Source organism: Ambystoma mexicanum, chromosome 13 (genome assembly GCF_040938575.1).
Source record: "Ambystoma mexicanum isolate Mex_15411 chromosome 13, UKY_AmexF1_1, whole genome shotgun sequence".
NCBI classification, from domain to species: Eukaryota; Metazoa; Chordata; class Amphibia; order Caudata; family Ambystomatidae; genus Ambystoma; species Ambystoma mexicanum.
In genome coordinates this window covers 367,492,252-367,518,068 of record NC_090938.1, presented here as the reverse complement: position 1 = coordinate 367,518,068, position 25,817 = coordinate 367,492,252, and the positions used below count along the sequence as shown (strand labels likewise).

Genomic DNA, 25,817 nt, shown 5'->3' with positions numbered 1-25,817 from the left:
GACTCCAGCGACTGGATTCTCGACAAGAATATATTTCTCCGCTTGCAGCAACACTGGGGCTCATTATCCATAGACCTCTTCGCGACTCGGCTCAACGCACAACTACCAGGGTTTTTGTCATGCCTGCTGAACATATCTCTGGACCGGGAACAACCTCTCCATACAAAATGAGTTACGCCCATAGAACCGCTAGACCATTCTATTCGAAATGGAGGTTGTTCGATGCATTGCCCGGAAAACGACGTCTGCATTTTTCACGTCGTTAATTCACGTGACTTAGTTCCGTCACATGTATCACGGCAGTACGTACATAAGCAGCGTGGAAACGTCGATCGCTGCTTCTGATTAATTCATTTTTGGCGTTTTGTAGCTGAACTCCGGACCTGCATCCTCGCATTCCTTTCAGCAACTTCTTTTGCCCTTTGAAGCGTGTTTTCCTCCACACGCTAATTCCTGGAGCCGTGTATTCTGTTTGCGTGCCAAATCTCCATGCGGACGCTGTCTGCAAGCGCGGCTGTCCTGAGCATTTCCTTCCAATTGAGTTTGTAGTATTAGTACCCCCAGCGTCCTTTCCCATCTTCTCATATACTTCCACTGTAACTCCTCCCCTTGCTCGTTCAGGTGGATATATAGATTCGATATTAGCTTTTGGGTACCCGAGTCCGTTGATGTATAAATTTAAAACTTGGCGATGTCCCTCGTACCCACCACCCTATTAGCCGGGGACAATAGCCAATGGGCTAGCTGTGTGTGCTGATACTTCTCCGTCAGCTTCACTCCCAGCTCCTGGACACAATTACAGAACAATCTGATTTTTTTTTTTTTTTTTACATGTCGCAGATCTTTGTGCAGCCCACTTTTTTTCGAGGTGGCATATGCATTGGGGTCCATCCCCGGTGCAAAGTCTAGGTTTCCGAACAAGGGGGTAAAGGGGCATGGGTGTATGGTCAGGTTTCCCCTTTTGACTGCCCTGTCCCACGCGTCCAGGGTCGTAGCAATAATTTCACTTATTTTGGTGTTGCGGTGCCTGTGTCTCTTGTCACACCATAGGAGGATGGACAACGGGGGACCGGCCACTGCTTCATCTTGTTTTGTCCACGTATGTTGGGGGGAGCTTGCCATCCATTCCTTGATTAACCGTAGTTGTGCTGCTTCATGGTATCTTTTGAAATGGGGAAATGCAAGCCCACCTTCATGCTTGTGTGCCATCATCGCCACCCTTGATTTTTTTTATGGCCATACATACGCGGATGTCATCTTGTTTAGAGCTATGAAAAATGATTTAAGGAGTTTTATCGGGAGAGCTTGGAAATAGTAGAGGACCTTTGGAAGAACTGTCATCTTTACTGCCGTTATCGTGCACCACCACGATGTGTTAAGGGGATTCCATTTCTCCAGAAGGCGTTTCAGCTGGGTGAGCTAATTCAGAAAGTTTGCAGCATAAAGTCGTGATATTGATGGCGTCACTTTGATACCGAGGTAGGTTATATTGTCTTGTGCCATTTTCATCTCATACGCCTGGGATAGTTCTGCAGTCTCCACTGGGTTGGCTGTTAAGTTTAGTATCTCAGACTTGTTTTTGTTTATTTTGAGGCCCGAGATAGCTCCGAATTCCTCCCGTTCCTGGATCAGCGCCGGAAGGGATTGGGCCGGCTCTGTCAGGGCCATCAGCATATTGTCCGCAAAGGCCATTGTCTTGTGCTCCTTCCTCCCCCATCGGAATTCCCTTGATCAGGTGCTGTGACCGTATTTGCCAGAAGGGGTTCTAATAACAGGGCATAAAGGAGGGGGGATAATGGACATTGCTGTTTTGTTCCCCTCGTCTATGCCACGCTTTGCGCCAGAAAACCGTTTGAGATTTCCATTGTGGGGTTCTTATAATTGGCTTTGATAATATGCAGGAACGATTTTCAAAATCCCACATGTTCCATTGTGTGGAAGAGCTGCGTCCATTCGACTCGGTCAAATGCTTTTTCAGCATCTAGTGCTACCAATATTGTGTGAGTGTTTGTACATTCTGCCTTTTCAATCAAGTGGCATACTCTCCTTGTGTTGTCTGCTGTCTGTCTTGCTGGAATGAACCCCGTTTGATCTGCATCCACTAGGGCCGCTAAGTGTTCGGACAGTCTGTTTGCAAGGATATTGGTAAAGAGTTTTGCATCTAGATTCATCAGGGCAACTGGGCGGTACGAGCCTGGAAGGGCTGGATCTTTTCCCGGTTTGGGGAATATTACTAATTTTGCTTCATTCATGGAAGGTGTAATATTGCCCTGTGATATGAAGCTGTTGAATAGTGCTGGGTCTCCGGTATGGTACAGATCTTGATAGAACTTTCTCATCTCCCCCATTTGTTCATTCGTGGTTTTATGGTCACCGTCGTGATCTTTCAATTTTAGAATTGTCCTCTTATGCCCTTTCTCATAGAGTTGTCGAGCAAGCAGTTTGTCCGCCGTGTTGGCTAAAATGTAATACCTTTGCTTTGCTCTCAACAGTGCCATTTCTACTTTTCTCGTTTGGAGGAGCTCCTGTTGTCCCTGGATGTGTTGCAAGGACCCGCTTTGTGGATCTGCTGGCGTGGTTGACTGCCTCTTTCCGTGCGTCCTGTAGTTTTTGCTCTTTTTCCCATTGCATCATTTGTTTGTCTCTTTCAGCGCCATCAGCTCTCCTCTCAGGACCGCCTTGAAGGCGTCCCAGACCATCTCCTGCAGGATCTCTCCTGTTTCGTTCTCGGCGAAGTAGGTGTATTTTTTCTCGAATTTCCTCGACTATTGTACCGTCATTTAGCAGTTCCACCGGAAATCTGCACAACCACATGCGTCCTCTCCGGTTCCTGAGCGCTATGGACGCTATCAGCGGGCAAGGCCTGAGAAGGAGATCGGGTCCACGTCCACCTCTTTGATTCTTCCCGTTAGACACAGATACCCTGACAGTCTATTCTCGATTGCGTGTTGTAAATGTGGGAGTAATGTGTGAAGCCCTGCCCCTCCCCGTTCTTCACCCGCGAAGCGTCGTGGAGGGAGAGGGTCTCAAATTCCCTTTTCAGAGTCCCAGAGGGGGCTTTTGAGTCATTGTTAGTTCTGGTGCTCCTATCCTGAATTGGGTTCCATGCTATATTCAGGTCTCCTCCCAATATGATTTCCCAGGTCGCAAATTCCTCCAAAGCTCCAAGCATGCTAATTATGAAGGTTTCTTGCGCCACATTTGGGGCATATAAGGATGCCAAGGTTATACGTCTCCCTTCTAGTATCGCGTTCAAAAATACGCATCTTCCCCCCCTTGTCGGTTTTATGGTCCTGGACCTGCATGTTCAACATGTCTTTCACAGCTATGAGGACGCCCGCCCTCTTTCCTTCCGCGTTAGATTGAAAGATGTTCCTGGCTCCTGTTACCTTGATCAGAGTCTCTCTTTTTTTTATGTGTTTCTCTTGATCTAGTATGATGTCCGCTTTCAATTTCCAGGCCTGTCTTTCTAGTTTGGCTCTTTTCGTCAGGGGGTTCATGCTCCTGACTTTCTGATATAGTATCATCACTAGACCCATGTTCATCCTATCCACACTTGATCCTGTTATTGATTACCTTTAGTCTTCCTCGGTTAGCTTTATAATGTTTGTAGTTCTATGCATGCGCCGTCGTCCTGTTCCTTCCCTCACCCACCACATTTCCCTCCCATTTGACCACTTGAGGGTGGAGCCAGGTTGCTATATGCCCTGCTACGGATTGTCCAGTGCTCCCAGACCCTTCTCATATACCCTTCGATCCTAAACCCCACTATAGATTCCATTATGTTCGCCCCGGCCTGCTGTTGACCGTTCGGTCAAGTCCATCGACCAGTCTCCCAGGATGCCACTTTGACTGCTTGATTTTCTTGTATGACTCAATTTTGTGGGGATCCTAGGTGGCCGTTGGTTCTATGTGTTCCTTCTCTCTCCACCTTTCTTTTGCACTGTCATCCAGCTATCTTGTCGGTTTGGACCCCGTATTCTCCTTTGAGGCGAGGGTTGGGTGCTCTCAGTTCCACTTGGTATCCCTAGTATTTGTTCACCTTCTTCGCAGGACGTGATCCTATGTTGTGTTCCCTCCCATGTGAACAGGAGGCCGAACTGAACCGTCCACTTGTACCTCACCTGGTTAGTTGTAAGGTGCCGGACCACTTGGCCCATCTTTCCTCTCTTTAGGATGGTGGACTGGGCCAAGTCTTGATATAAGTGCACCTCTTGGCCATTCACTCTCGTCAGGGGCGCATACCTAGCTTTCCGGAGTATCTGTTCCTTTTGCACATAGGAGGTCACTGCTACAAGGACGTCCCGGGGTCTCGTTCCTGGTTCCGCAGATCTTTTGGGACCGACCCTATGGAGTCTATCAATTGGCACCTTTGTTTCCGCGCCGTCTGCTATGATGTCAGCAAATAGCTGCGTCACCGTCGTCAGTAGGTAGGCGTCCTCCATGGATTCGGGAAGATTTTTAATCCTTATATTAGACCTTCTCGGCCTATTTTCTAAATCATTGCACGGCTACTCCAGATACGTGGTTCTTTGGACAGTCCGGTCCAGTGTGTCTGTTTTCTGGGAATCCTCTTCCACTTGCTGAAGCTTTCTCTCCACAATGTCTGTCCTTTCCTCTAACTTAGCCACATCCTGTTTGACTTCCTGGACTGTCTGCTTCATTTCGTCCCTGAGGATTTTAAATTGTTCCTGCACAGAGCTGAGCAGCTGGGTCTGTAACTCCTTGTAACATTTCTGCATGTCCTCCTTACTCATCGTGCCCTCATTCATGATGTCCTGGGATAGGCTGTGACTGATCTGAAGGGGGAGGGTGGGGGGGTCTCCTCTGCTTTGTAGCTAGAATCCTCTTGTGCGCCCCAGAGTTGCCTAATATTTCTGTTTTGCTTCCTTTGGGGGGTGGGGGGGGGTAACTGTGCAGGAGTCTTCGCCCTGCATTTGAACATTAATACGCAGCGCAAGGCCTGGTCGCTGGGTAGAAGGGTGTGTGAGGACTGATGTACCCCTTTGTGGTGATTTTTGATGGTTTACTGGAGCGCTTTCGTTGTAGCTTTTCTACTTTGTGCAGGTATTTTGCCTTGTAGATTGTAGTCCTTCCTAGTGGGTCGGCTGATTCACTCCTTAATGCGGCGTGCACTGTGAAGGCCCACTTGCTATGGTTAAAACATAGTAGAGAGGGGACCCCTGGATGCTTTGGTAGGACTTCTATACGGTCCTGTAGCTGCTAGCTGTATTCTACCTATAAACTTCACCACTTTGTGGTCTTACGGCTGTATGCTGATTATTCTCACCTCGGGGTCGTCTGCTGGACTGGTCTGTTGCCGACTTTGGTGGGCCCTGCTGCCTTTCTATTCCAGGTATGGTCCTGTGTCCTGTAGGGTTCGCTCACTTCCGTGGAGTCTACTGTTCCGACGTTCTCTGGAGCCCCCCGCTGCAGACGGCGGGCAGCTGCGCAGGCTGGTCCCACCCGCCTACCATATGTGGGGGATATCGCCGGGGCACTGTTGCTGCTCCATTCGGCCCTCACCGGGCCGCTGTGTTCTCCGCCCTGGCGTGGGCTTGTGTCTGCGTTATTGCCGGGACGCTGCTGCCGCTTTCTTTGGCCCTTGCCTGGCCGCTGTGTTCTCCGACCTGGCATGGGGTGGGCGGGCAGGGGGGCATTCTGCCGCTCTACCGAGATCTGCCACGGCACTGGGGAAGTCGCAGACACCCTCCGCCGGTCTTTCCTGGTGGTCCTGAAGTCAAGGCCGGGCCTCGTTTCACAGATGCAGCAGCCCCCAGTTCGGAGGCTTTCATTGAAGCCCTTGTGTGCCCTCGCGTTGGGTGCTTCTTGCTTCTTTATTCCGGCAATCTCAACTAAGATGCCGGCTCCCCCGCACTCTGCCCAGCTGGTGCGATCGATCTGTGACCCGGGCAACGCTGCTATGCTGGAGCGCCACTCGCTCGCCCTCAGATGCTGTTTGTCTGTCTTCATTTCAACAAAACAATACAGCAATTCAAACTCAAAGATTTTAGAAAGTACTCCTTGTGACCATGGTTGGACTCCCTTCGCCTGGATCGATTCAGGAAAACCCTGAGTAAAGTTCTGATTCAATAAAGTTCAGTTCAATGTAACAGAAAAGTATTTTCCATCCCAGGTCCAACTTGGGTCCTTCCTCTCCTCGATCACTACCTTTGGTGTTCCCCACGGGTCTAATCTCTCTCCCTGGCCGTTTAACCAATAACTGGCACTTCTTGCCCATCGCATTGCCACTCTCTGTCCCAACTTTCAGCATTATGCGGATGATACGCCGCTCATTCTCAGGTTCCCTTCGGCCACTTCTCCTCTCCTCTCCGACTGTCTGCCTGCCGCTATCCAGGAGTGGTGTGCCGCCAACCATCGCTGCCTTAAAGCCAGTAAGACTGAGATTCTCCTCATTGGCACACCAGATCCCTCCTTTCCTGTCGCTCTCTGGCCAGCCTCTCTTGGCCCTCTTCCTTCTCCCACCTGTGAGGCTAAGAACCTTGGGGTCATCTTCGACTCAACTCTCTCCTTCTCTCCTCACATAACTGACATCTCTAAGTCGTCACACTACCAGCTGCACCTCCTCAGAGGTATTCTTCCTTTCCTCTCCTTCCCCCAGAAGCTCACCGTCTCCAGAGCTATGATTCTCTCTAGGCTGGACTACTGCAACAGCCGCTTTCAAAATCTGCCTGCTTCTACTCTCCGCCCTCTGCAACTCATCCAGAACAGGACTGCATGACTTGTCCTTGGCCTCAGGCCCAGGGTTCTTATCTCTCTGGGACTGAAATATTTGCACTGGTTTCCAGTGGCTGCGAGGATCAAGTTCAAAGCCCTTTGCATTGTCCAAACGGCCTTTTGGGTACTGGGGCCTCAATACCTTTAACTCTCCCTTCCTAAATATCTTCCTTCTCGAGCTCTTCGCTCATCTGCCTCCAACTCAGTCAGGGTCACTTGCTTCTCCAAGAAACAAGTTTGTGGTAGATCTCTTTCTTCGGCTGGGGCCTCCCTCTGGAACAGCCTCCCTGCCTCCCTGAAACTTGAGGAGAACCATCTCCGGTTCCGGAAGCACTTCAAGACCTTCCTCTTTGCTTCTGCTTTCTCTCCTCCTCTCCCCTGCCGAACTCCTGACTGAAACTGCACTGGTCACCTGGCTACCCTCTGATCTTGAGCCCAGGTCCCCTCCCCTGCCAGCTGCATACCTGCACTGCCTCCAAGGCAACCACTGCACTTGGGGGCTGTTTCTGTATCCATACAGCCCCCCAGCTCCTGACACTTGATGTCTGCACTTACCCCTGCACTTGCCAAAAGCTGGCCACACTTCTACCTATTTTTTTTATGTATTCTTTACTGTTGATGTTAATGTTAATGGACATTTGTACTGCGCACTATCACCACCGGAGTGGTCCCCAGGCGCTATTATCCTATATATTGCACTGCCCCCTCCCCCTTGCCCCGCACTTTCCCTCCCCCCCCCCCCCCTGCACTTGCGCGATCTCAATGTCACCTGGCCTAGTAAGATCGTTGTCTTTCCTCTGTTCCCCCTCCCTTGCCTCATTGCGCCTTGTAACACTTGAGTATAGGCGCGTTATAAATGCCATATCATTCACTGCGTTCTTTCACTCAGCAATGTAAATGTCTCTTTCATAGATGCTTATTCACAAATTTAAAAAAAAAAAGTTCCACTGTCTCCTGCTTGGTAAATTAAATGTCTCTCCCTCAAAACACGAGTTCATAAACCAAGGCAATTGTTCTCTTCAAAACATTAAGTAATTATTAGCACATCACACTTATTCTTCAAGGGAAACACTTATCAGGATAGCACAGCAACTACTTTTGGTGATAAAGTTAATAAATTATTTCCAACACACCTTTTTACCACAAACAGTCTCCTGTATATTCTTTCCCGGTATACTCGCCTGCCAGGACTAACTAATATTGATCCCATTCCTGGTTTACTTGCCTGCCAGGATGAACAATCCTACAACTACAATTGTGTTTAGTGGTAATGCTTGTTCCAAGATTCTCCACACCAGTATCCTATGTGAGGAGATTTGAACAACAACTGCTTCTCTTTATAGTGTCTTGACTCTTTACAATGTGGGTTACAGATCTCCCCAAGTTGGTATCACTTAAAAGTGAATTAGCGCCCTTGTTGCTTCTGTATCTCTTCTGTAGCCTTTTGGTAATGCAGGTTACAGGTTTCCCCTACTTGGTGACCAAAATAAGGAGAGTTACGGCAGTGCTGCCTTTGTATTACTTTTCTGCTGCCTCTTGGCTTCTGGCAATTTGGTTACAGGTGAACCCCAATTGGTGTCCTATATAAGAAGAGTTGTATGCTGCCTTTGTCTTGCTTCACTTGTTTGGTATTCAAAAATATTAGTTTCAGCTAATTGTCTTATTCGCAGCATCCCAGGGTCACCCGGCCCCTCATGCCAACTCGCCGGTTTTCTCTTGCATTTCCGTTTTGCTGATGCCACTATTGCCGATCTTTTAGGATCTGTCCACTCCGCTTCCAGTTCCAGTATGACTGCCGCGGTAACATCAGTCCTTCGGTGGAGCTTTGACAGCTCTGTGGGTTCTCTGCTTCTGCTTACTCACCAGAGCGGTTGACGGCGGGTTGGGAGCTGGTCTCCCACACAGTGTAGCTCTCCCCAATACTGCTTCCAGCTGCGCTCTCTCTGTACTGCCACACGCCTCCTTTCTGCCTCTGCGTCTACTGGTATATCTTCGGCTCCCACAGCGAGTCCCACTTTCAGACCTGCTGCTGCCTCTACTACTCCGTCAGCATCTCCTTCCTCCAGCTTTAACACCTTTCGGAGTTTAAATGTCCCACCGAGGTGTGTACACTAGAACGCTCATTAGGTTTAATGGTACCTTTAATCTTCATCAACTGAGTCCCTCTTCCTCGTCCCAGAACCACAGGCATTATGGGTTCTGAAGTCCATAATGGTTTTGTTCTTAATATTTAGTTGATTTTCATGATTTGTGAACTGAGAGTTGCCAAGTTTATGGGAGGTTGTGAAAAAGGTCTGATTTATTCTTGGGGTTAGGACCTCTAAGGTAGATTTATAACAATTAGAGGTGGTCATATGTATTTCCTGAACTACTCCCAAGGCATCAACACTTTTCTGTTTAGCAGACTTTTCATAGCCTGTATTTTGGGTAGTTATATGAGAGGGAATTCTACACTGACAGCATGACATTAGGTATTTGGGTATTATGAGTATTTCATCCTCAAAAGAAGATTAATACTGCGTCTCTCCTAGAGGAGTCGCCACTTCCCCGATAGCCATCTCCTCCCATGTGATCCTCCCTCATGTCACCAACCCCAGGGTTAGGATCAGGTAGTGGCTGCCTTCCGCCGGCCAGGTGGGAGGAGACTTTAGGTTGGGGTTTAGTGATGACTATGCAGGATTCATCACAGGGGGTAAGTAAACACAGTGGATCTGCCCATTCCCGGCCGTCCTCCATAGGATAACATTGGAAATAAGTCCCTTTGTCTCCTTATTCCATTTCACTCACCATTTGGTCATAGAACCTGGGTCGAGTATCCTGCCCCTGAGTTAGCCTTGGGTCTGGAATATAAGAAAACACATCCTTACCTGTGGTAACATTTTTGTGGAACTTTTAAAATATTAAACACACAATCTTACTGAACCTACTTCAAAGACTCCATTCTGGTGAGAAACATTGTGGCTGCTGTACCTTTTGTAGACAAGGCTCCTATTCATCTTAGGGTATGGACTTGATAGCTTATTGTCTTGTGATGTGGTTCCATCATGGACTGCACCTAAAATACGTACCTGCTTTTGCTAAGTAATTTGTTCTATATTTCAACCTATGTTGACTGCATATATTTGTATCAGAGTGTTGTGTGATGATAATACTGATAAAGAATAATTTTTCAGTTTATTCAGAAGGCCTCCAATAAATAATTGTATTTAATACACGACTGTATTAATTGAATTAGTGTGCCATGCTATGTAGGATCATTGAGGGCCAATGACCCCACTCACACTCTCCTGAGAATAAGTCTTGACTGCTCATCCACATGCCTTGATTGGGTTTTGGCAAACCTCTCATGGGTCAGAAGGAGGAATCGGAGAGCAGAGTGGAGGCAAAAAAGGGAACGAGGAAGAAACCGGGGGCCAGGGCGGGAGAAGGGAGGGTACGAACCCCAGGGCTGGGGAGTGGTGGTGGGGGGTACGAGGGAAAGAGCCCCGGGGCTGGGGGGGAAAAGGGATAGAAATTCCCTGGGGCTTTTGGAGAGGGTGGGGCGGGGGGGGGGGGGAGACAGAGCCTTGGGTGGAGCTGGGGGGTGGGTGGAGCACTGAGGGCTAGGGAGGAAAGAAAAAGCCCTTGGGCTGGTGAGACAGAGCAACCCAGGGAGCTAGGGCGAAAGAGAAAGACGCATATGGTTGTGGAAAGGGAGAATCAGGGGGCTGTGTTGCCATGGACCCAGGAAGGTATAAAGGGGAGATTGCAAAGGTAGCTCTGGTCAGAGAGATATTTAAGGGGCTGGTGAAAGAAGTTAAGGTGGTAAGAGGCGAGAGGTACTATGGAGGAAGGGATGAGAAATCCAACTCTAAATATAGATGTGCATAAGGAAGATGTGACAAAGCAGAAGGCGGTAAACAGTAAGGAGTTTATTTAAGAGAAGGGAGACCAGAATGGAGAATCGAAGCAGAGCATACCCAGAAGTAAGGGAGTGGAGGAGAAGGGGAAATGAAGATCAGGGAGAGAATAGATTTAGAGGAGTTAAGACACAAGAGGAGAAGATGTAAGTGGAAGTTAGGTGGAGTGGAGAAACGAGCCATGAGTGAAGCATTGAGGAGGTGCATGAAAAGCAAAGGAACAGAGGGAAAGGGGAAAGAAATAAGACTGTCTCCCTAGTACAAACTCATGGTGAGCTATCGAGAATTAGAGGTTGGGAGTCTTGTCAAATCAGGATCCCGCTCGGAGGTTCTAAAAATCCTAATGAAAATCCTGTTAAGACCTTAGAGTGGCCTTGTGACTTATGTCTCTGGGGTTTGGTTTAATTCCAGCTCCAACTTGACAATAACAGCAAAAGCGGCCAACACGCTCCAGTTTGGATTGCAACCCCAGGACAAGTTTTCCCCATACACTAGCTATATAAAAACACTGCCAAGGGGAACAGACCATGAGAAACCGCAAGAATGTTTTTTTTTGGTCAACCTATACACATATCTGCACGTCTGTTTTGCTGTATTAAGATGCTGGTAGAGACCAGGACCCTGTTGTATAAAGTAATTATTTTGAACACTTCTGAAATCCTTAAGTTGACCATGAGAACTGTTCACATACCAGTGAACGTCTATCCTGACTGAAATAGCCCCAATAATGCACAAACCAGGACAAATGCAAGGTTGGATAAAAACTACTAATAATATTTTGTTACCTCATGTGTATCGAGGCATTAGACCATGTGCCACAGCCTTCATTTTGCTATCACAGTGCCTTCTAAGAAAAGTGGACTTGAATATGCAGCGACTGACATGCCCCGAGGAGGGGGGGGGGTTTAGGTTTATGACATCTGTCCCACTTCTTTGCCAAGGACCTCTGCTCGTCTCACCTGCTCCATTTGTACGCTTCCTTGCACTATTCCTCAGATTTTAGTGTTTGTCCGGTTCCAACACCTCGCCTTTTGTATCCAGTCCTATTCTTCCACTTTTAAAGTTTGTACCTTCTGTTCACTAAACAAGTATTTTTTCTCTTATTCATACCATTAATGTACTTTGGTGTAAAGTGTAAGCCCAAATAAGTAAATGAAAATGTTTGTAGAGAGTTTGCAGCAATCGATGTGTATAAGTGCATTGGCTCTGCACAGCCAACTGCCAATAAACCATGACAAAACTGTACCTGGGGAGGGAATAGACGGTCCACGCTTGTGTCGCCCCCTCCCACGCCTTTAGCCAGTGTGCCGTCCAGGATGCCAGGGTGGTTAAGGGCACTGCCAGCGTCGAGTTCACTGCAAACATCAATCTCGTAGTGTACATACTTGCAGGTGTCCATGTGAAAACAGGTATTCAGGAAAGAGCAATCACCCAATGACTCATCTGTGTGATGGTTGATGATGCGTCTGTGTGGTAGAGACAAAAGAAGAGCAGGAGGTTCACAATGAGAGATCAAGAAATACAATTATTTAACTGTGGTTTTAAATTACCAGATGAATCAAACTAGTGATCATATCCTGTATTTTGATGGACATATGTAAGCAGTGTTACTGATGCACTTCTGTTCTCACTGTCAAACTCCACCCATTGAAATGAGGAATTACGTACGATCCAATGCCAATGAAGATCAAAACGTGGTTTCACTACTCGCCACCGACACCAGAAATAGACAAAAATATAGTGAGTCTCAGTACTTCTCCAACTTCCCTCCTTTCTTACTGTAATGACATTTTTCTTTTTGCAACTTTTCTTCCACTGACATTGCTTGAACACTTTTCCTGACTTTTGGACGCAAGTACATTCTTTTTGCTTTAGTCCCCTTGCTCAAATCGCCTATTTTGGGGGCACTGGTAAGTCATTATGGACTGTCTTCCCCTTGAGAGATTCCAGTTTTGTTTACTGTAGCACGCATCACATTACAGAGAAGTGCTGCAGGGGTACCATGTATCCCATTTCCTTTTTACTCGTGTAACATTTTAGTAACCTTTTCAATCTGTCCAGGATGGGCTGGTTGCAGGAGATTTTCCCTCAGCCCCTAAAGGCCGAAAACTCTTACTGGGCTTTTCGAAAAGCCCGAAAAACCTGGCTGTTCGCCTGAACTAATTTGACAAGGAACAAGTTACTTACCTGTAACTGTTGTTCTCCAGCATGGGTCTGGCATGGATTCACATGCTCATGAATATTCCCCGTCGTCAGGCCGGGAATCCCCGGTACAGAAAAAATCAGTATCAGTTTAGTTTCTGATCCGTCTTTCTCAGTTGTAACCAATCACTGGTCTCTGGGTCATACTGCCCCCTGCCAATGACTGCCCTCTCCCTAAGCCCCGCCTCTGACAGCCATCTTCAGATTTGGTAGCACGCAAATTCTGTTTGGGGTGCCACAGGGCGCGAGCCTTTCACCCATGCTCTTTAATCTATACATGCGAGCACTGTGTGACCTACTGACAGAACTGGAAGTGTTTTTCTACAATTATGCAGATGATACACAGCTTATAATAGAAATAGAGGGATCACATAGGAAAGACAGCGAGAAATTAGGCGCAATATATAGCAAAATTGATGAATGGATGCAATCCAACTGGATGTGCCTAAATGACTCAAAAACTGAGCTGATGCTTTTTGGCCCCAGCTGTCAATTGGAAAAATTGGGTGGGGAGTATAAAACTTTCCAGATTAAAAAAGCCATCATCACAGTCTCCAGTCAAGTAAAGACGCTGGGTATGATGAATTCCTCGGTTAATTCAGAGGCTCAGGCGAATCTCTTACGTAAGAACACTGCCTATTATCTGCGATTAATGAGGGCCCTCAGACCGTTCTTGAATGACAACAACATGGCTACCATTGCCAGGGCAGTAGTGCTATCAAGGCTGGACTATGGCAATGCCCTATTGATAGGGGGAAGCGCCAAAGACATACATACTTGACAAGTCATACAAAATGACGCGGTCAGGATTGTAAAACAACTGGCTAGAAGAGACCATGTTAACACAGCTAGAGAATCTCTCCACTGGCTCAGAGTCAAAGACAGGATTGAATTTAAAGCCCTTACCTTGGTACACAAATGCCTTTTTGGCAAAGCGTCCCACTATTTGAAGACAAATATCGAATTTTATACACCCAAGTGACATCTTCGCTCAGTTGATAAGAACCTATTAGTCGAACAGAAACACAGGCTCAAATCCGGTATGGGCAGATCTTTCAAAGTAAAGGCGGCTCAGATATGGAATACCCTTCCGATAGCTCTGAGAAGCCAAGAAAATCACCTCCAATTTCGAAAACCCCTGAAAACCCACCTATTTAAATAGTCCTCTTGATACCCACCGGAGCCAGAGATCTAATTACCCTGTACTCATTGTGTGTCACAGCGCCCTGATGCCTGCGGGCTTACGACGCTATATAAGCATATATAAATAAAAAATTGGCAGTATGACCAAATGAAGAGCCTTCGAGGAGTAGGAGGGAGGGTTCCGTGAATCCATGCCAGACCCATGCTGGAGAACAACAGTTACATGTAAGTAACATGTTCCTTCTCCAGCATGGGGTCTGGCATGGATTCACATGCTCATGAATATAAGAATACATAGCAGTACACACATGTACAACCAACGGGAGGTGGAAAAAAGACTCAACATTAAGCATTACATCAAAACTCAACATTAAGCAGTTCTTACCTCCTCACCAGGCTCACCTTAGGCGAACAGGTTGCGCAGCACCGCTTGGCCGACCCTGGACTCCTCCCAGGAATCCCGGTAGACGCAGTAGAATCTCGTGAAGGTGTGCGTCGACCTCCACGTAGCAGCCCTGCAGATGTCCAGCAGTGGCACACCAGACAAGAACGCCGTGGTAGCAGCGATTGCTCTGGTCGAATGGGCTCTCGGACAGCCAGGCAACGGTCGGTTTGCCAACCGCTGACAGTGCGTGATGCAGCCGGAGAGCCATTTGGAAATGTAAGCCTTTGAGAGCCTTCCCTTGGTTCACAGGTCCAAAGTTCACAAAAAGCTGTGATGTCTTCCGAAAACTCTTCGTGCGGTCCACGTAGAACTTCAGCGCTCTAGCCACATCCAGCGAGTGCAAAGTGCTCTCAGCCGGTGACGAAGGCGACGGGAAGAAAACCGGTAACACCAAGGGCTCGTTGAGGTGCAAGTCTGACGGCACCTTGGGCATAAAAGAGGGGTGCGTCCTCAGCACCACCCTCGTGTCATGAAAAGTCAAGTATGGAGGCTTGCAGGATAGGGCCTGGATCTCTCCCACTCGCCGTGCGGAGGTGATGGCCACAAGAAACGCAGTCTTCCACGACAGGAATTTCAACGGTGCCGAATGCAGGGGCTCGAATGGCGCCCCCATGAGTCTCGTCAGCACCACGTTGAGTTCCCACGCCGGGGCAGAGGCCTTCGCCGGCAGGAACTTTCGGAACAGTCCCTTCATAAATTCCTAAACCAGGCAATGGGACCACAAGGACGCCCATCCTGTGGTTCTGGTGTATTGGGAGATCGCAGCCAGATGAACAAGTTACTTTCTTACCTGGTAAGGTTCTTTCGATGGTATGGTCCAACGACGTATTCCATATCTATGACAGGTAATGTCCACAGCTGTGCTGCTTCGGAAAATCTTTGGCGTCTGCGTCGATGACGTCGATGCACCGACCCCGAGGACCTCCTCCGACGGCCGACGTCACCTGATGGGATAAGTAGGACGCACGACGCCCATAGCCTCAGTTATAGTTTTTTCCCCCAGAACGTGTGCCACCAGATTTCTGCCAGTCCGACAAACAATGCCTTGCGGTACGCAAGCTGCAATCGCAAAAGAAATTCTGCAGCGGGGAAGGCAGGGAGGGAGCGATATGGAATACGTCGTCGGACCATCCCATCGAAAGAACGTTACCAGGTAAGAAAGTAACTTGTTCTTCGAGGGGATTGGGTCCTCCGACGTATTCCATATCTATGACAGACTCCCAAAGCAGTACCAAGCAAGGAGGTGGGAAAAAATTTAGAATACAAATTTAGCATGCCCAATCAAATTGCGGAATAGAGAACTGCCTTGCCAAAGGCCAGATCTTGCCCCCTGATGGAATCGAGGGAATAGTGACGTAAAAAAGTATGTACTGAAGCCCAGGTGGCTGCATCACAGATGTGACGAATAGGAACTCCCCTCTGCAGGGCAGTAGACGCAGCCACTCCTCTGGTAGAATGGGCCCGCAAGCCAGCCGGAGAGTCCTTACCCGCCAAGCGGTAACACTCGGAGATAGCTAAAATAATCCAACAAGACAGTCTGTTTCGTCACAGCTTGTCCCAAACGCTTTCCAGCGTAACCAATGAAAAGTTGATCGTCCACTCTGACCCGGGACATGCGCGAGATATAAAAGCTCAACGCTCTCCTAGGATCAAGCCTATGGAGCCTCTCCTCTTCCTTACCAGGATGTGGAGGAGGACAGAATGCCGGAAGAACAACCTTCTGGCTCAAATGAAATTCCGAAACCACCTTCGGAAGAAAAGAAGGACGAAATCTAAGGACAACCCTGTCCTTGTGAAATACAGTGAAGGGTGGCTTAACTGAAAGTGCCTGTAACTCACTCACTCTGCGAGCGGAAGTAACCGCAACTAACAACACAGTTTTCAGAGTTAACAGCCTCAAAGGGCAAGAATGTAAAGGCTCAAACGGCGCACCCATAAGAAACTTAAGAACAAGGTTCAAATCCCAACCTGGCACCAAAAAAGGTGACGGAGGGAACACATTAGTGAGCCCTTTCAAAAACTGCGAAATTAAAGGAATCTTAAAATAGGAACACTCTTCAGACGAGCGCTTAAATATGGACAGCGCCGCCAGGTAACCCTTAATGGTCCCACTTGCAAGCCCCTGTGGGCCAAAGAAAGCAAAAAAGACAAAACCATGGAAATGTCGCATTCAAAAGGATCCACATTCTGAACTCTGCACCAGTCGCAGAACTTTCTCCAACGACAACGGTACAGAGACTTAGTTGCCGGCCGCCTGGCCGAGAGCAACACCTCCATCACGTCTTCAGGGAGGTCCCAATCCTTATACCTCAACCTTTCAGAAGCCAAGTGTGAAGATTGAGGGATCTGACCTCTGGATGGAGAACCTGACCCCCCTCCCGTGAGAGCAGATCGTCTCGGTAGGGAAGACGACGTGGAGGGCAGATGGACAAGTCTAGAAGGTCCGGGTACCACGTCCTCCGGGCCCACGCCGGAGCAATGAGGATCATCCGGGAACCGAACCTCCGTAACCTCCGCAACACTTGCGGGAGGACGGGGACTGGAGGAAACGCGTACAGCAGTGGGAATCACCACTCCACCACGAACGCGTCTCCTAAGGCTCCGTTTGGAGGAAATTCCCGCAAGCAAAACCGTTCGCACTTCCGGTTGACACTGGAGGCGAAGAGATCCACTTGAGGGGTCCCCCAAAGGGCGAAGATCTCCAGGAGAATCTCCTGAGCCAGCTCCCACTCATGAGAGATCGTGCTCTGCCTGCTCAGAGCGTCGCCGTCTCGTTGTCGTCTCCGGCCAGATGAACTGCCGAGATCCAAACTTCCTGCTGGATGGCCCAGAACTCGAGCTGCATCGCCTCCCTGCACAGCGGAAGTGACCCTGCACCCCTCTTTTTGTTGAGGTAGTGCATGGCCACCGTGTTGTCTGTCAGAATCAGGACACTCTTCCTGCGCACAGTCGGCAGAAAAGCCTTCAGGGCTAGCCTGACTGGCCTCAGCTCCAACAGATTGATATGGAGTCTGGACTCTGACGGAGACCAATGACCGCTGACTGTCAGCTCGTTGGCATGAGCTCCCCATCCCGCGAGGGATGGGACCGTCACGATAGTCACCTCCGGCCAGGGCAGCCAAAATGGGGCACCCTTCATCAGATTGCCCTCGACGGCCCACCACAGAAGGTCCCGGGCTACCGAGGGCGGCACCTGAACAGGGTAAAACAGCCTGCCGGAGGACTGAGACCACTGGAGCTTGAGTGCCCACTGCAAAGATCTCATCCGCAGACGAGCCTCCGGCACCAGAAGAATGCAGGATGCAATGAGGCCGAGCAGTCTCAAGAACTCGGACGCTGGGAGAGTCTGGGCAAACTGAAACTTGTGCACCATCTGCTGAATGTGAAGAGCCCTCACCTGCGGAGGAAAACACTGCCCCAGGGACGTGTCGAGCACTGCTCTGATGTACTGGAGCCCCTACGTTGGTGTCAAATGGGACTTCTTTAAATTGAGGGAGAAGCCCAGCCTGTGAAGGGAGTGGCAGGTGACAGACAGATGATCCAGGACTTGCTCGGGAGAGCTCCCCCTGATCAACCAATCGTCCAGGTAGGGGTAGACGTGAATCCCCCCTTTCCTGAGATGCGCTGCCACCACCACCATGAGCTTGGTGAAAACCCTCGGGGCGGAGGTCAATCCGAACGGCAGGACCCGAAACTGAAAGTGCGAGTCGCCAACCGCGAACCTCAGGTACTTCTTGTGCTTGGGATGGATCAGCACATGGAAGTAAGCGTCCTTGAGGTCAAGAGACACCAACCAGTCCTGAAGTTGAAGGGCCTGGAGGACTTGAGAAAGAGTCACCATCTTGAACTTGTCCTTCCTGAGGAGTTTGTTCAAACCGCGCAAGTCCATGATGGGTCTCAATCCCCCGTCTTTCTTTGAAATCAAAAAATAAGGGGAATACCATCCCTTTTTCCTCTCCGCTACAGGCACCAGTTCTATGGCGCCTTTCTCCAGCAGGGCTTGAATTTCCTGTGCAAGGAGCGGATCCGGACTCTTCAAAGAGAGGTTCCCTGGTGGATTGTCGTGAGGCCTCTGCCGAAAAGGAAGGGCATGTTGAGGAGCCGGGACTGCACATCAGGAGCGAACCCAGACTTCCAAAACCACGCAAACCTGCGCATTACGGTGCTCGCCGCCATGGACCGGCCTGCTTTGCCGGGCCGTAGCCGCCTGCACCACCAAACTCTCCGGGGTGGGGTGCCTAGACAAGTAGCCGGGGTCGCTACTGGCTGGACGGTATTTTCGCGATAAAGACTTGCCCACTGCCGGGAGACTCTCTGGAGCAGTCCAAGCGGCCGCCACCCTTCTGTGCAAAGCCATATGAAAAGGCAAAACCGGTTCAGTGGGTGGACCGATATCAAGGATGTCCGCGAGATCATCCTGAACGAACTCCCCTGGGGGAGCCGACCAACACAAGTACTCGGTAACCCGAGACATAAGGCGCCGATATGGTGAATCGGCATGAGTGCCAGGCTCCGGTCGACAAAACTCCACCTCCGGAGAGGTGTCCATTCCACTGGCATCATGCAGTGACTGCCTCAGGTCATCAAACTGACTATGGCCCGAGAGAAGTTTATCCGGAACCGTAACCGGAACCGGAACCAGACCGCCATCAGAGCCTTCATCACCCTCTGAAACGTACTCCAGGCGGGGAGAGGAAGACTTCTGCGGACCAAAGCAGTGCCGGACCTTAGCCATAGCCTTTTTAGGGGCAAACCCCGTGCCACGGGGCCCCTCCGACACCACCACCTCGAAAGGCGTCGAGGGCGCCGAGCGAGTCGGCGTCGACAGAAAAGGCGTCGACGTCAGCTGCAACACCTCCAGCATCGGCGGCGTCGACACAGTCCTCGAAGCCGGAGCTCCGAGCGTGTCTCTGGACAGCCTAGGCGCCGACGGCGTCGACGACCCCCTCGAAGACGGAACCTCGAGAGTAATCGTCGACGACCTCGGCGCCACAGGCGTCGTCTTCGAAGACAGCACAGGATCACGCGGTCTCGAGCGTGTCGAGAACCGGGACCTGGAACAGGCATGGCGAGAACGGCTACCCTTGTCCGAGCGGGACCTCTCCCGCGAGCCGTGCCGACCACCCGAGCCCGAAGGCGTATGGGCGGCGTCTCTCGACCGGTGCCGACCGACCCCACTCGGAGGCGCAGACGGACCGGTATCCTGCGATTCCAGAATCGCTAGCATCTGCTTCCCGAAGGAAGCCCATTCCTTCGGTATCGCTTGCATGGAGGGATAAGCGACCCGCCGACTGGCGGAGTCCTCGGAAGAGGACGGGGAAGGCGACCTATGCCAGCGCTTCCTGGAATGCCTAGAAGAGGCGGAGGAGTGGCGAGACCGACTCCTGGAAGGAGACCCACCGGACTTCCGACGACGACGCGGAGAGTCACCCCTCGAGTCATCGGTCGAAAGCCCCGCAGACCTCGACTACCGGGGCTTAGACACCCGACCTACCGACAGTTTCTTCTTGCGTTCTCGCAAGGCCTTCGCAGTGAGCGACTGGCAGTCGACACAGTCGTCCATATCGTGGGCCTCCCCGAGGCACCAGAGGCAGGCGTCGTGCGAGTCCGTGACCAACATCTTGGACCCACAGTCCCCGCAGTTCTTGAAGCCCGGACGCGGGGTCGAAGATGAGAAAGACATCGCCACAAACAAACCGAACAGGTTCAACGAACCGAGAAAGAAAACAGTAACTCCAACGAGTCGAGGCGTACCGAGATTCACAAAGCGAACACGTTCGCAGAAAAAACAGAACAGAGGCTATGGGCGTCGTGCGTCCTACTTATCACATCGGGTGACGTCGGCGGAGGTCCTCGGGGACGGCGCATCGACGTCATCGACGCAGGACGCCAAAGATTTTCCGAAGCAGCACAGCTGTGGACATAACCTGTCATAGATATGGAATACGTCGGAGGACCCAATCCCTTCGAAGTATCTTGATGGAGGTGTGAGCTAGTCCAGCCTTGGCCAGCGACAGTAGGTACGGCAGCACTGGAGGGGCCGTAATCCGTAGAGGGTTAATCTTCTTTGCACGGCACCAGACAGAGAACCTCTTCCACTTATGTCCGTAGCACTTGAGAGTTGAGGACGCCCTGGCTTTTGCAAGGACCTCTCTGCAGTCAGCCGGGAAATCGTACCCTCCAAACTCTAGTGCTGCAGGAGCCAGGCCTGCAAGTTCAGCGACTCCGGGTCGTGATGAAGCATGGCGCCTCCTTCTCTGGAGAGAAGATCCGTGTCCGTCGGCAGCTTGACTGGTGGCGCTGCTGACAAGTCTAGAAGGTCCAGGAACCAGATCTGCCTCGGCCACGCCGGTGCGACTAGGATCATCCTGCACCGGGACCTCTTGAGCTGGTTGACGAGTCGAAGCAGCAATGGCAACGGAGGGAACGCATATAGGAACAGGCCGTCCCAGGGGAACGAGAAAGCATCGCCCATGCTCCTCGGCTGGGGAAACCTGCTGGCGAACCTCTGGCACTTAGAGTTTGTCGCCGTCGCGAACAGGTCAATCTGCGGTTTTCCCCCCCATCATCGGAAGAGTCGATCCACTTGATCCTGACGTAGTTCCCACTCGTGGCACGAGCGCAGCTCCCTGCTGAGTGAGTCGGCGATGGTGTTCTTTATCCCTGCCAGATGAAAGGGCACCAGAAACATCCCGACGGCCCAATGCCACAGATCCTGGGCTTCCTTGGAGAGGGCTGGGGATCTGGTTCCTCTCCGCTTCCGGATATAGAACATCGTGGTGGTGTAGTCGGTGAAGATTCTCACCACCTTGCCCGTGAGGGATGGGAGAAAGGACCCGGGGGCCCAGAACACTGCATGGAGCTCCAGGATGTTGATGTGGAGCGTCTTCTCCTCCAGGAGCCAAAGGCCTCTCGCGTGAAGTTCTCCGGTGTGCGCTCCCCACCCTTCCAGGGAGGCATCCGTCGTCACCATTATCTGGTGGGATGGGGTCTGAAAGTCTGTGCCTGCCGTCAGATGAGCGTGGGTGCCCCACCACTGGATCGCTCGTCGGAAGGTCTCATCGAGCGGGATTCTGTCCTCGAAGCTGCCGTCGCTTGGATCCAGCGGGAGTCGAGGAACTCTTGCAGAGGGCGCATCCGAAGCCTGCACAGGCGCACTGGATATATGCAGGAGGACATCATCCCGAGGAGGGACTTGATGGACCTCACCCTGGCCACGTCCGTGGCCAGCAGACGCTGCAACTTGCCCAGGATGGCCTTCGTCCTTTCCTCCGACAGCGAGGCCAGACGCGCCACTGTGTCGAACTTGGCTCCCAGAAACAGTGCGACTTGCAACGGGACCAGGTGGGATTTGGGAAAGTTGATAGAGAATCCCAGGTCCGTGAGCAGCTGGACGGACTTTGCTGTGAGATCAACGGCGAGCTCCCTTGTCCTTGCTCGGATGAGCCAGTCGTCCAGGTAGGGGTAGACGTGGATCCCCTGCAGCCGCAGACTCGCCGCCACCGATGCGAGGCACTTGGTGAACACCATGGGTGCCGACTTCAATCCGAACGGGAGGGCCTTGAACTGGTAGTGTCGTCCTTGGACCACGAACCCGAGGAACTTTCGGTGTCCTTTCAGAATGGGGAAGTACGCATCCTCCAAATCCAACGACGACAGGAAATCGCCCTCCTCTAGCTGTCCCAGCACATGCTGGAGGGTAACCAGCTGGAACTTCTGTGCCTTGATGTACTTGTTCAATCGTCGCAGGTCCAGGATGGGGTGCCATCCTCCTGTCTTCTTTTTCACTAGGAAGTACCTTGAGTATACTCGAGCCTCGAAGCCTCTTCGGGACAAGCTAGATGGCACCTTTTTTGAGCAACGCCCTTACCTCCAATAGCAGTTGAGGGATGTGATTTTCCTTCCTGACCACGGGTGGAATGCGGGGGCACTTTTTTAGAAATTCGAGGGCGTGCCCCTGAGCTAGGGCGTCCAGCACCCAACGGTCGGTGGAGATTGACTCCCACACGCTGACTAACTTCACCAGCCGGCCTCCCACCGGGTTGCTTCGGTGGGGGGCCGACACCGCTGTCTGTTCAATCTTGCTTGGAGGACGCCTTGCTGCCTTGGCCTCCCGGCGATGACGGCGGGCCCACCTGACTTGCCTCGTCCTCTATAGACTTCCTGTGATGAGGAGCGGGCCGCTTGGAGGTACGTAGAGGAGCCACCGCCGAATCTCTTGGAGACACCCTGCTTGCCTCTGGTGCTCCGAAAGGACGGCCTTCGTTACCGAAGAACACCTGGGGCCCTAGCTGTCTCCGTGTCCGCCTTGATGGCTTGGAGGGACTCATCCACCGTTTTCCCAAACAGGTTGTTCCCGTCGAAAGGCATGTCCAACACCTTGGCTTGTACATCCTGGTGGAAATCTGTCGCCTTGAGCCAACCTCGTCTAAGGCAAACGCTGTTGCCTAGCTGGTGGAAACCGTTGTCGGCAATGTCCGTTGCCACCGTAATGGCGTGGTCCGACACCACTTCGCCTTCTTGCAAGATCTCCAGGGCCTCGGCCCTCTTGTCATCCGGTAGGAAGTCCAACAGGTGGGCGATCTTGTACCATAACTCCCTGTCATAGCGGGCCACGATCGCAAGGGCATTGGCTGCCTTGATCGTTGTTGCCGTCGTCCCATTGCGTCCAGCTTCTTCCCTTCGCCATCAGGCGGGGAAGTTGACGTTTAGGCCGATGCCCCCCCCCCGCTTTCTTCTTGGCCGCCACTGAGACGACCGAGTCAGGGGTCGGTTGTGCCCTAAGGCACAAAGGTCCCGCGTCGGGGACCCGGTACTACTTCTTGTACCGATCCCTCTTGGCAGGCGTCGTAGACTGGTTCTTGAGAAGGGCGAGTCCCTCGTCCCAGATGTCATCCAGCAGAGGCACGGCAAGGACTGTCTTCCTCTTGGCCTCGCGCCGTTGGTAAAGGAAACCTTCCTTCTTCTCTTCGGGGCAGAGCTGAAAAAGCTTGGATTCCCTGGCGATCATTGCATGGAAAGATCCGATCTCGTCGGACGGGGAGGCCCGGGCTGGCGATGGGAGCTCCGTCCCGTCGTCACCGCTGTCGCCCCGGCGACGGGGGCCCCAACAGAAGGCAAAGCACCGCTAGTCAGCGGGCACCGGGAGCACCGAACGGTCGGGCTCTTCGGCTGCCAGGCAGGGCGCGCCTTCCCCGGCACCATCAACCACGAGCCAATGCTCTGGTTCGGGGAAGCGGAAATCCGAGAACCCGGGTAAGCTTCTGGAGAGGCCCCGGTCGATCTCGAAGGATTCGGCCGAGGGAGAGCAAGGCGGTGACCCTCCCCCCAAGGTGAAGGCCTCAAGCACGCCTAAGGTGGTGAAGGCCTTGATTCACCCGGCCAAGGCCTCTATCGAGGGAGTCACGGCAGCCCTGGCGCAGCCTGCGGAGGCTACACCAGTGGAGTGGAGATAAGGACGAGATTGCCCTTACCACCGACGGAGGATCTGGAACCAGGCTCGACGGAGGAACCAGACCCTGGCCCGGCGGGTAGCCCCCCGAACAAGAGAAGACGGATCCATCCAGCCCTGCCTTCTCAGCCCTCGCAGCCTGCTCAGCCTTTACCCACATCCCCCGTCCCTGGGGATGACACGGGAACGGACATGGCCACGACGGGTACCGACGACGACAGCGGTGACGACGGGACGGAGCTCCCATCGCCAGCCCGGGCCTCCCCGTCCGACGAGATCGGATCTTTCCATGCAATGATCGCCAGGGAATCCAAGCTTTTTCAGCTCTGCCCCGAAGAGAAGAAGGAAGGTTTCCTTTACCAACGGCGCGAGGCCAAGAGGAAGACAGTCCTTGCCGTGCCTCTGCTGGATGACATCTGGGACGAGGGACTCGCCCTTCTCAAGAACCAGTCTACGACGCCTGCCAAGAGGGATCGGTACAAGAAGTAGTACCGGGTCCCCGACGCGGGACCTTTGTGCCTTAGGGCACAACCGACCCCTGACTCGGTCGTCTCAGTGGCGGCCAAGAAGAAAGCGGGGGGGGGGCATCGGCCTAAACGTCAACTTCCCCGCCTGATGGCGAAGGGAAGAAGCTGGACGCAATGGGACGACGGCAACAACGATCAAGGCAGCCAATGCCCTTGCGATCGTGGCCCGCTATGACAGGGAGTTATGGTACAAGATCGCCCACCTGTTGGACTTCCTACCGGATGACAAGAGGGCCGAGGCCCTGGAGATCTTGCAAGAAGGCGAAGTGGTGTCGGACCACGCCATTACGGTGGCAACGGACATTGCCGACAACGGTTTCCACCAGCTAGGCAACAGCGTTTGCCTTAGACGAGGTTGGCTCAAGGCGACAGATTTCCACCAGGATGTACAAGCCAAGGTGTTGGACATGCCTTTCGACGGGAACAACCTGTTTGGGAAAACGGTGGATGAGTCCCTCCAAGCCATCAAGGCGGACACGGAGACAGCTAGGGCCCCAGGTGTTCTTCGGTAACGAAGGCCGTCCTTTCGGAGCACCAGAGGCAAGCAGGGTGTCTCCAAGAGATTCGGCGGTGGCTCCTCTACGTACCTCCAAGCGGCCCGCTCCTCATCACAGGAAGTCTATAGAGGACGAGGCAAGTCAGGTGGGCCCGCCGTCATCGCCGGGAGGCCAAGGCAGCAAGGCGTCCTCCAAGCAAGATTGAACAGACAGCGGTGTCGGCCCCCCACCGAAGCAACCCGGTGGGAGGCCGGCTGGTGAAGTTAGTCAGCGTGTGGGAGTCAATCTCCACCGACCGTTGGGTGCTGGACGCCCTAGCTCAGGGGCACGCCCTCGAATTTCTAAAAAAGTGCCCCCGCATTCCACCCGTGGTCAGGAAGGAAAATCACATCCCTCAACTGCTATTGGAGGTAAGGGCGTTGCTCAAAAAAGGTGCCATCTAGCTTGTCCCGAAGAGGCTTCGAGGCTCGAGTATACTCAAGGTACTTCCTAGTGAAAAAGAAGACAGGAGGATGGCACCCCATCCTGGACCTGCGACGATTGAACAAGTACATCAAGGCACAGAAGTTCCAGCTGGTTACCCTCCAGCATGTGCTGGGACAGCTAGAGGAGGGCGATTTCCTGTCGTCGTTGGATTTGGAGGATGCGTACTTCCCCATTCTGAAAGGACACCGAAAGTTCCTCGGGTTCGTGGTCCAAGGACGACACTACCAGTTCAAGGCCCTCCCGTTCGGATTGAAGTCGGCACCCATGGTGTTCACCAAGTGCCTCGCATCGGTGGCGGCGAGTCTGCGGCTGCAGGGGATCCACGTCTACCCCTACCTGGACGACTGGCTCATCCGAGCAAGGACAAGGGAGCTCGCCGTGGATCTCACAGCAAAGTCCGTCCAGCTGCTCACGGACCTGGGATTCTCT

General features: G+C 52.0%; 1 protein-coding gene across 2 annotated transcripts in view; it reads right to left on the bottom strand.

Annotated features, from left to right (window-relative positions):
* Positions 1 to 25,817, bottom strand: part of METTL3 (methyltransferase 3, N6-adenosine-methyltransferase complex catalytic subunit) — a 643,525-nt gene that overhangs the window by 290,348 nt on the left and 327,360 nt on the right. For both annotated transcript variants that reach the window (XM_069633887.1, XM_069633888.1), the window contains exon 5: positions 11,884 to 12,103. In XM_069633887.1, coding sequence (XP_069489988.1) covers positions 11,884 to 12,103 — 220 coding nt within the window. The remainder of the gene's footprint in view (positions 1 to 11,883; positions 12,104 to 25,817) is intronic.